Source organism: Sinocyclocheilus grahami, unplaced genomic scaffold, assembly GCF_001515645.1.
Source record: "Sinocyclocheilus grahami isolate Dianchi unplaced genomic scaffold, SAMN03320097.WGS_v1.1 scaffold395.1, whole genome shotgun sequence".
Lineage (NCBI taxonomy): Eukaryota > Metazoa > Chordata > Actinopteri > Cypriniformes > Cyprinidae > Sinocyclocheilus > Sinocyclocheilus grahami.
Genome location: NW_015505574.1, coordinates 173128 through 185012, shown reverse-complemented (window position 1 = coordinate 185012; position 11885 = coordinate 173128). Strand labels below are relative to the sequence as shown.

Here is an 11885-nt window from a genome sequence, read left to right as displayed (position 1 = left end):
TATATATATATATATATATATATATATATATATATATCAGGGCTCTACAGTGCGACAATTTCAGTCGCATTCAGTCGTGCGACTATGAAAAAATATACCAGTGTTATGAATAAAGGGGGGGGTTTAAATGAATCTAGTGAGTCAGTGATTCATGATTACCCATTCATAAATACTGTCACTTGCTTCATTCCTAAATGAATCAATTGAATGAATGATTCAGTGATAAAATCAGTGATTGTCGCCACCTGCTGGCAGTTTTAGTTAAATTTTTAAAGTATCTTTTCAGTTCTTTAAATCATTTAATATTTCTATATTCAAATTTTTTTTTAAACATTAATCTCAACATGAATTTATGGATTTAATTGCACTCATGCCATCTCTGATCCTCATTAAATGTCTGAAAATACACCTACAAGCCACTTTTGTGGTGTTCTGTGCCAACTCTGTACAAATTAATTGTAATACTGATTTCATTTGATTGGTAACTTATTCTTCTTATTCTACTTGTTCTTATTCTATGGTATCAATTAGAATTTTTAAAAAGCTTCTAAAATATAATTTTTTTTAAAAATTGACAGAAGATGACATACTTTAAATAAAATGCCATTACAAAGGTAAAAACTAAATTCCACTGTGAATCACTTTAAGGAGTCAAATATCACCTCGTAAAGGGAAGGCAAATTTTTTTTATCAAATTTTGCTCCTAAATTTTTTAAGTTAGGAGCATAAGTGCTCCTAAAAAGAAAAAAAAGCGTAGAGCCCTGTATATATATATAAGATTTCTCTCTGCTTGCTTACTTGCGTTCGTATCTTAATCCACAAGGTCTGTATGTAGCTGATGTTCTTGACTGATTTGTCACTGTGTGTGTCAGTGTGTAACTTTTGTTAACCAGCTGAAGCTCTAAATCACACTGCCAAATGTGTTTGTGTTGAGCAGACGTATCCAGTGGTTGGTCAGGCATCACAGACGAGTATTCAAAACTATTTCTGCGCAATGCTTCAAATGCATTGACTTTGTGCTTCTCTTTTCTAGTCGTGTTCTTTTCCGTACGATGGGCGACATAGATAGGTTGAAATGGATCAAAGCAGCTCGGGATATTGTGACGTTTCCAGCACTCAAGTGTTCAAGACTTTGTTGAGGGATTGGTTCCATTGTTTGGTTATTGGGCCATAACGTAGGGTTTTGTTGAACTATAAAATGTGGTTGAAATGTTTGGGATTTCACACGACATTTATTTCTCAAACGAAGAGTGCGGTCAAATCAAATGTGGACTTTACTCAAATGAACCAAAGTGGTATTGTAGTTTATACTTGTTTCAAAGTTCAACTGAAGTGGTGTACAATTACTATGTCCGTTTTTCAATGTTTAATTTGACAGGACAACTATGCCAACTGCTTTTGCTGACAATATTAATGGACTGAATGCCCATTTTTGTAGTTTCTACCAAAGACCTTTACTATTCTTTGTTCTCTCTTCGATTTTATAACTGCATTTTCATTTTAACATTCTGAGGAAATAGTTAGAAATATGACCAAATCTAGTACCTTATTTACATAATATGTGCATTCAAAAAAATCCTAATGAATCACAATTCTTTAGAAAGTGAATATAAAGATTGTGGGTTTTTTTCTTCAATTTCTCAGTGAAGACGATAACATAGTATTGAATTGGCTGTAATCTACAGTGAAGGAATGTCATAGTAATGAATGAATATTTGTGTTAATATTCCTAAGTGGCCATATGGATTAGTGCTTATTTGAAGTATATATTATTTCTTTTTATACTACTAGTACTTGTTTCGTAAAATTCTGAAATCAGTTTTGAAACATTAGTTGTTGTGCACTACTTGTATGCTGTCAGGAATTTAAAAGAGTACTCGGCCCGTAAGGTGCTTTCTTTAGTTTCCATTTGACTGGTGTTTGTTTTTCTGTCTGTTTAGTTGGGATCTGAAGAATTTAGATATGACATAAGAAATCTTCTAACTTTCTTTTTGAACCTTGAAGTCTATTATTGTATTGTCAAATGTTGTCTACCATGGCTGTGTAGAACATATCTGATTGTGATGTACAATGGGTCCCTTGTTCATGCTAGTTGAAATGGCTGAGACAGACAGTGGGTTACATTTTATGAAAACTGTTCAAGTATCTACATTTCCTAGCCTTAAACCTCACTTTTTGGCCTAGTTATGTTTTCCTGTTATAGTAGTAAATAAGAAAACAAAATTGTACAAAAGAAAAATATAGGCCTGCGTCATTCTGCTTGATAATATTAAGTCTTGTAAGGATCAAGTCTCTTTGGAACAAATTTGTGCCTTTAATAATAACACATTGAAAGTATTTTTGATTGAACAAATGGATAATTCTTTACTGAATTTTAGTGCCTTGATGTATTTTAATCTGTATTTCTCAATGCACGAGAGGCCCATCACACACTTTTTACAGACCAGTGTATTAAAATAATTTTAAAAAGCTGCTCTGCCATGCCTTTAACCATTTCGGTTTGAGTAATAAGTGATTATTATTCTGATAAAGAAACATTTATTGATGTTGAAAAGTCAGCATGATGCTGCATGTACACAGTGTCTACTGTCAGAGTAACAGTTAAGGTGTTTTGCAATCGTATTCTTTACCAAGGGTGTGTTCAAAGTAGCAGCTCATCTGAACCGTTCATGAAGTATGACAGAAATTAATAAAGTGGAATTAATATAAAACCTAGTCATTTCGAGTTTGGGCTTCCAACTGAATTTCTGTGTTAATGGTTTACTTAACAGTGATTTTCTGTACAAAATGGCAGATAGAAATTATTTAGTCTCAAAAATCTAAACCACAGCATGTTCTTACACACAAAGAGACCCCTGTCTGCATCAGCCATTTTAATACCAACGGTAATCTTTAACAAAAATGACCATATAATGTTGATGTAAGACCAGGCATCTGTAATTAAAGAAGCACCAAGGACTCTTTTGTTTAGCAATGTGTAAATTAATGTATTGGAAATGTTACCATAATGCTCTGCAGTGGAAATAATCATTGCTTTCTTTTTGCATTCTTGTGGATTTTTCTTTTAATCATTTGTTTGTTTTTCTAATTTTGTTCTCTATCAGTAGTGTGATTTATTGAACCTAAGGATTTATGCAATCTTGTATATACATATTACATATGAAACTGGTTAAATTTAGCAAACTAGCCAGGAGGAAAACTACTACAATAGTACACTTTTGTAAGAGGCTAAAATAATAATAATAAAAAAACAATTGTCAGAATTTTGGAACCACTGTTCCCTATAATTAATGTTACGGTTAATCGAATATGAAATCCCTGAATATTGAATGTACCATTCAAATTACATATTAAATGGGTCACTGGAATAACATAGAGAACAATTAATCTATAATGATGTAGCACTAGTTTTGTGAATTGCGATACATTACAAATAAATTTATAAGTTAAACACAATTGCAATTTTCAAGTTTGTGTATTTATCCATGTAACAATTTGATGGAAATATGAGATGTATTTTCTCAGGGTTTTACAGGAGAACTGTAGAATAGAGAGGGATGTCCAATTTTCAAAGGAAACTGCAACTCACAGATTTATTAGCTCAAAAGTCAAAATGAGAAAATCATTTATATTGCAAGGAAGAAACATATCCCTTATTTTGGTACAGTATGCATCAATATATAGAACAGCTTATATTCTAATTAGTGTTGAAATACTATACCATTTGCTGTCAGTATAATACTTTGTGTATGTGTTTTCAACACAAGACCTTAAACCATTTTACTGGGAGTTCTGTGTTTAAGTTATGGAGGCTTCTTTATGGATTAGTTGTACGTTTTGATGGCCAGAGAGGTTTTTCATCACTAGAATTACTTAAGATGGTATTATTTATAATGCATAATCTTTCTCTTGTAGTGTATCATTTAAAATTGTTAACACTTGTCCACACTACAGCAGTTATGCAATGGTTTACAGAATTCATGGAATTATTTTTGTCATCTTGGGAATTAAATAATTTTTGATCTTTACCCTGCCTCGAGTGTTTTGTCGTCTTCTTTCCCTTCCTTCCCTACTTATGAACCATCAGTTACAGAGTAGACGAAGAACAGTTTGTCTTTTTGGTTAAGTTAGAATCCATTTAAGGAATACAATATGACTGTTCTTGAGTCAATATGCTACTTAAAGTGTTTATGGGCACTAGTAATATTAAGACAGTCTTTTCATTTTCAGTGTGAAAACATGCCAGTAAGGTCTGTAATCACATTCATGTGAAAATATAAAAAGCTAAATATTTAGCACTAGGTACCTATAATGGAATAACTCCTGGTTATGGTGGTGCTACACGGTGATGACTGTCAAGAGACAGAGATCATCCAAAAGGTAACACAGCAATTTCACTGCCTGCAGATACAGAAGAGTAAAGTACACAAATAAAGGTTCTTTACTGGGATTGATGGTTCACGGAAACTTTTTATTACACAAAAGTACACTAAGAACTGTTTCTTTGGGTTCTTTAGGGAACCAAAAATGGTTCTAGGGCAGGGGTAGGCAAGTTCAGTCCTAGAGAGCTGCAGTCCTGCAGAGTTCAGCTCCAACCCTAATCAAACACACCTGAACAAGCTAATCAATGTCTTCAGGATTACTAAGGCTATAGGCAGGTGAGTTTTTTTTTTTTTTTCAGGGGTGGGGCTGAACTCTGCAGGACTGTGGCTCTCTAGGACCGAACTTGCCTACCCCTGTTCTAGGGCATCACAGCAAAACACCATTCTGCAACCATTATTTTTTTTAAGAGTGTAAGATAAATGTTATTGTAGACTCGCCTTTCTTTCAGAGTTTGGGTGAATAAGTTGTAACTCTGTCTGTTGTTGTCATTGTAACTCTCTTTAGGTCCGGTCTCTCCCAGCTTTGAACTACAGACTGCTGTAACCTTTTACTTCCATTTCAGCTTGGCTTGTACCTCTCGAGAATGATATTGAAACACGTGACGGCACTGTCTGCTTGTAAAGCAATGATAAGGCAGGGGCCCTCACGTAGAAGTGCTTCACCAGCAGAGGACCTCAGTAACTGATATGTGCTGCCTTTGTTTCTCATCTGGTGTGCAGAGCCTTCCAGCCACCAGGTGGCAGCCTGTAAGCAGCTACTGCTGCAGTAGCTCTGAGTACAGAGGAGGCTGATTCTGCCGCAGGAGGTTGGAAGGTGTCAGCAGGCAGGTGGTCTGACAAAGAGCACTGCTGACCAAAGGCCCTACTGGCACCAAAACACAAATAAATAACGACGGTTCCCATCCTCATTACAAAGGTCGCTCGCAGCTAGTAAAACATCAACAAGTTTTGGTTTATGTTTGTGTCATTGGCTCAGTTTTCTGATGTGTCGATAGAGGGGTGAGGAAGTGGGAGAATCATGCCTTGCCTTGACCGAATCCTGAAGAAAACTCGTCTTTGTCAGCGGTTCTAAGGGTGTGCAGCTGTTCACGGTCCAAACTAACTTTAGGATCGGAATGCAAGCAGGGTATCTGAAAAAAGACAGATGTTTGACTATAACACCAATGTAAGAACATACATTTAGGGGAAGGAACGACAGGTTACAATACCTTCTCATGTCTCATAACGCACACTAAGAACTTCATTTGGACAACTTTAAAGGCGATTTTCTCAATATTTAGATTTTTTTGCACCGTCAGATTCCAGATTTTCAAATAGTTGTATCTCCGCCTCGAAAAATTGACCCTTATGACTGGTTTTGTGGACATATGAAGTCCTACTCAAGTGGATCAAAAATCAGTCTAAAATTAAGCTAATTTGTCTTATTTGTACTATAACACATTTTCATTTAATAGCAATTAACCTGGAATTAAGTGTCTGAAAACATTACATTCACTTTGCACTTAAGTATTATTTCCATAATTACTACTAATTTTTTTTTTTTTTTTTTAGTATGCTAAAATGTCCTTTTTTTACACACGACTCTAGAATGTTATTATTAGTTCTTTTTCGGATACTTAGAAAGAGGAGGACAGAGTGACCTGTTGCTCTGGTGGATGAATCAGTGCATTTGCCACGCTCGAGTCCAGCAGAAGCACACGTAAGCCCACTAGAGTATATCCGTTCTGTTTGATTGCGGTGTGAATTTTACCAAAGTGGTGTCTGCAGGCTCCAGGCTTGAACAGAGCTAGAGTCAAAAGTGGCCCTGGGCCTGTAGAGTACAGAGGGAGGAAGTTCAGAGAAAAGGCCATGAAAAAGCTCAGAGAAGAACATGTTCTGAGAAGACATCACTTACCCACTGTCATGTAACTGTAAAGCGACTGACTTCTGAGACCTGAGGGTTGTCAGAGATTGACAGTCAGTTCCCAGAGCGCCTGGGGGTGGGTTGGGGGTATACTTAGGCTTGGATCTGTACATACCAGGAATGTCAATGTGATGAGGCAGTAAGAAATTCAATAATGGACGACTAGTGTGATCTGAAGACGAAGGGATTTTAGATTAAGCAAACCACTTAAGGATCATCCTTACAAAACTGGTATTTACTTAAATCCTCACCAGGGACCAATCCTGCCTCAGAGAAGAAGAGGCAGGTCTGTCTGAAAGCTGTCTCAGGTGTGGGGCACATCAATACATGGAGGTTTCCTGGGTGATTTTGTGGTAAAAGTCTACGTAGGGTGATGAATGCCCTCACCATCCTCAGAGCCATTGCCCCACTTTTTCTCTGATCTCGAACGGACTCAACTCTTGTGCCTGCTGCTGAGACAGCTTGGGTTCCCACTTTAGTGCCAGCAGCTCAAATCCATCTTGTCCTGTTTGTACAAGACAAGGTAGATTTGGTTGTGTAACTTACAGTGGTTTACTCAACCAAGAATACAGGTATATTTGTGAAGGTATAGTTTTTAGGTCAGGAATGCTCCAATCCTGTTCCTGGAGGGCCACTTTCATGAAGAGTTCAACTCCAATACACCTGCCTGGTTGTTTCTAGTAATCCTGAATAGCTTGATTTGTTAATTCAGAACTCCGGCACTCCGGGAGCAGGATTGTAAACCTCTGATTTAGGTACCTGCTGCATCTCTCTTGAGAACCTTATGAAGAAAGTCCATTTCTTTCTCGACAATGTTTTGACCAGTCAGTGTGAGAACCACCACCTGCTCTGCATCTGGACAAGTAGGATATGCGTGTTTGGACAAGACCATGTGGCTACACTCCGGCACTGTCCACATGCACCCACCTGTTAGGACATATCATATACTTGTCAAAAATGCTCAGATGGTAAGTGGACAAATCATGAAAATACAAAGTAATGTATTTACTCAGAACATTGTGGTGGTTTTTAGAGTAGGGAACACTGTGAAAGCAGACATGTGGACCCAGAACATCTGTGAATCTTGTACGGATTGATCCAATAAGGCCTTGTGCAGCAAGCTCATTCATCAGACCTTCATCAGGCAAAGACACAGGACACTTAATGCTTGGAGCACCTCAGTACAGCTTCACATACAGTAAGTGGCTGGCACGATGTATGCTATCCAGATGCTCTACCTATCGGCAGTCTGGAGCAGTGTTTAACTGCACTTTCTCTCCTCATGAGCAGCACTAGGCAATGAGAGGACAGCTCAACCTGTTCTCAAGCCAGAAACACTGTAGGAGCATGACAGAACACTGCTACCTAACGGAGACAGACAGAATTTCCAGACAAATGCAATCAGCATCAATGTCATGGTAGTGTCCCACTCTCAGTTTCAATATATTTCTGTACATGTACAGGCTCACTGTTGGGTTTATTCACCTGCTTTGCGGTGAGTCCCAGAGATTGAGCTTGTTTCCTGGAGATCTGCACTCTTTGAAGTCCCAATCGACTGAAGCCTGTTTTTGCACATGCAGATAATATATAGCTGTAACAGCGTGGTCCAACCACAGCAGACACAAGGATAAATATATCCGCTGTATGGGGGCAAAGGGGTAGAAAGTTTGACTTATAAGATGCTAGAAGTCGTCACCTTTCACTGTGGCACACAAACTTGCTGGAGAAGAGATCAGAAGATGGGAACAACTGACTCCTCGGTCACCAGAGTCCTGGATCCTGTTAACAGGGTCAGCAGGTAGCTCAAAGGAATAGTTCACCAAAAAATGGAAAATTAGTCATCATTTACTCATTTGTTCCAATTGTATGACTTTTATTCTATGAAACACAAAATAAGATTGATGATGAATTTTAAATGTAAAACTATATTTGGTTTAATCCATTGATTGTTTTTGATTTGAGAGTGAATAAAGGCTTACATTTCAATCTGTTTATAATACAAAGTGGTTGTCACTTCAAAAAGCTTAGAACATACCTGTTTGAATTTTATGGATTCATTTCATGCTTGTTCGGCTCTCATTGACTTTCATAATGTGAACAAAAGCAGCTGAACAGTTCTTTGTATATCTTTGTATTTCGTATTTGAAGACAATCGTACAAGTACAACGAGTGTGAGTAAACAATGATGACCCAATTTGGGAAGTATTACAATACATTTGAATACTAACGTTGACAGGCTGTTTTTTGCTATTCTACAACCAAACCACAAACAGGCCCAGATGCACAAGACTGGCAAGACGGGGTGAGTAGAGCAGGGGTTGGTCTTGACTGTGACGGTATAGGGCGTTGATGGATGCTGGATCTGTCCGCCTTGCCAGCTGGGGGTCTGATGGCCCTGTGATCTCCTGACACACTGAGTTAGCGTGAGGACCCCGGAAAGCCATGATAAGCACTGGCTTATATGAATGCTCCCCTTCATGCATAACTGACTTGCTGACTAGAAGACAGGATATGTATTAACCCATGCAATTTGTATACATGTGTAATTATGGTGGGAGATGATACAGTATGTACCTGCAAAGTTTGTCAGCAGCTCTTGGGGCGGATAGAGGAAGCGGATACCACATACATCTAGACTTGATCTCCACATAAGCTCAAGTGTGTGATGCATTGTCAATGGGTTAAGAAACAGTGCCCTGCCTATCAGAACAAGTGCCGTCTGAAAAAACAACAACAACCATAAGATAAGAAACTGTTCACTGAAAGATATAATACCGTTTATGAAAGACTCTTTTACCTCAGTATGACACTCTTGAGAAACTGTGGCTTCTGCTCTTTGACATTTTTGGTCTGTTTCCAGAGTTTGCCAGTAGAATCCTGGGATCATACTAAAGACCTTTTCAATAGCCTGAAACAAAGTGCTTTAAAGATTTGGATCAAAACGTCTCAATCACAGTAAACATAATGGATACACAAGTCATATCAAACCTCTCGATTTGGGTTGACAGAGATGAAGCAGTCCAGGCAGGATGAGGACAAGTGGACATGGGTAGGATAAGCCTGTTCCTCCAGCAAATGATTAAGCTGAGGTACCCAGAATGCAACGGTCTTCAATGGCGTCTGTGCAAAGAACTTGCAAACTCGTCTGTAAAACATGCTCTCGTCGCTATCCACCTTCCTCATCTATGAGCAAAAATATTCAAATATAAACGTAAATATTAGTCTATTAAGACTTTTATTTAAATAATGGTTGTTCTTTTTTTTCAACATTTTCTGTGCGTTTTAGTGGGAAATCTGCAAAAGCCACTTTCACTAGTAGCTGAAAGCATTATTACATTAGCTAAATATTTAATAAATGCCAATGGATATGTGTAGAACCCACCCTGGAATTTCTACAGCCAGTTTGACCATCCTCAAGAGGCATGGCTCAGATGTACAAGGCCAAGCCATCTTCCTTATAAAACTGCTGCAGCCCAGCCACACAGAAAGGGGCATCAAGCTTGTTGCCTTTTCTCCCACAGGTTTTGGGATCAGTCTATCACAGAGTAACAAAAATATGAAATGTAGTATAAAATGTCAAATATTTTCCACTGCCAAAGATTACGGTATTTATGTGCAAACTAACAGACACACCAAAGACATGAACCATGCTATGAGTGCATTGTAAACATGTGATTTGATCAAGACTGAATCCACTGTCTGTGTTTTTCTCTGCATTCATCCAGCCACCACCCCAGGACTAGATAAAGGCACAGTCAGCAGCAAACACTCCTTCATCTGTAGATCTGGAGGTAGAAGGAAGGTAGGATGCTTCCTAAGGGAAGTGAGTAGAGCAGTGTTCAATTTATCTTATTTTATAAACAGCCAATAACTCACAGGCTCATAAAGAGTATCAGTCCTCTCAGCAGCTTCCTCCAAGTTATTAGCAGAATATTGAGGTCTGAATGCTTGCAAGAACCATCTGATTTTATGACTGTGTTGCTCTCTGTATCCATACAATTATTTCATTAGGTTATGCATGTTGCTGTGAGTGAAGAAAATGTAAGTATACTTTGTACCTTTGCTTGTTTTGAGCAGCTGGAATGTGCGAAGATGGAGTACTCTGTTTATGTTGGTCACAGAAGAACAGCAGACATTGACCTGCTGAACACCAGGTTCACTGCAGCTAGTTTCAGAATCATGAAGCTGGTTTTCCCTGAAGAGTTTTTCTGCATATCCTCAGCAAAATCTTGTGGATTTCTCCAGCTCATCTCTAACATACTTTTATTTGACCTTATGTTTTGGAGTAATAAACTCTTCCCAGAAAATTCTCTAGAAATGAAAAATAAACGCAATATAACTGAGGTTATAAATTGTGATGGCTTTTAAAGGAGAGTACATTTTATCAGCCATTCATTATTTTGAATATAAATGTATTTTTTTTCCAGAGTATTGAGTGCACTGTTAGCGATTTCTGTAAATTACACAGTATTTAACTGTAATATGAACTGTACTTTACTGTAAAACAGTTACACAGTACGTTACTGTATTTTAAAGTTGCATTATGGGAAATTTCCTCTTGGCGCCATTAAAATACAGTATTTTTCATTTACTGTAAATCCAAATACTGTAAAAAAAAAAAAAAAAGGTTTTCGTGTATGCATGCACGTTCTTGGCTTCTCCGCACTTCACTTCAGTCGCACACGTATCGTTACCGCAAACACAGAAAGCCCGCAAAAATAGTGAACAAATCTGAACAACACAATCAATTCTAGATGCACCGTGGAAGGCTGTAAGTTACAGTCGTGTCGACTATTCTCAAGCCTTTGTGAACACCTAAGATGACACATTCGAGATGGTAAAAAAACGGAATGTCCAGTTAGTAACAGTAACAAGTATTTTAGAGTGAAGTAATAATTTTCAGCACACCTTAGTAGGAAGCATAAATGTGATTTTGAGAAATCTGTGTCGATAATAACGTTACTGCGCTTTCTGCTGCTGTGCCAGATGTGAATAACGTTACTGATGCAGCTGTTTTGTTGTTGATGACCCACTTAAAAGGATGATTACTATAACTGAAACTTAGAAAAACTGTGTGGTTTGTGTGTGTGTAGGTCACAACAACTCTGGCAGATGCAAAGACCAGGCTTGACTTCTTCTACTCCAACACTGTAAAAAGTAATCACTGAATCTACTTAAGAAAAGCGAGTAAACATAACTGATTTTTACAAATTTGTTGAATTTACTTAATTACACTGTGTTATGTGAACTTTCAGGTGGATGCAATAGTTAAACTAAACAACTTTAGTAAACAGTACTTAAGAGCATCTAGTTTGTTGGATTAAATCCCACTATGTGCCCTAATAACTCTAGACCAGTAGGTGGCGGAAGGTTGGTTTAAACAAAACATCACCAGAAGAAGACAACAAACTGAACTTCAGAGTCAGATTGTGTTTGAAATGTGGCTGCAAGATTAGGTAAGTTTTTGGTGATCTACTTGTAAACTATATTGTCACTATCATATTGCTATCGTTTTTGAGGAAAAGAAAAGGCAGATTTTATTAGTTTTTACTGACGAGAATTACTGTAACCATCAGTTAGTGTACTAGCTAGCCAGTGGC

The 11885-nt window shown here is 37.7% G+C and overlaps 1 protein-coding gene and 1 pseudogene across 1 annotated transcript in view; both read right to left on the bottom strand.

Annotated features, from left to right (window-relative positions):
* Positions 1-4690: 4690 nt before the first annotated feature.
* LOC107550301 (uncharacterized) lies at positions 4691-10435 on the bottom strand (annotated as a pseudogene).
* Positions 10436-10526: 91 nt separating this feature from the next.
* LOC107550310 (protein sidekick-2-like) overlaps positions 10527-11885 on the bottom strand; it is a 13928-nt gene continuing 12569 nt past the window's right edge. Inside the window, exon 6 of the mRNA XM_016231578.1 lies at positions 10527-10596. Coding sequence (XP_016087064.1) covers positions 10559-10596 — 38 coding nt within the window. The 3' untranslated portion in view covers positions 10527-10558. The remainder of the gene's footprint in view (positions 10597-11885) is intronic.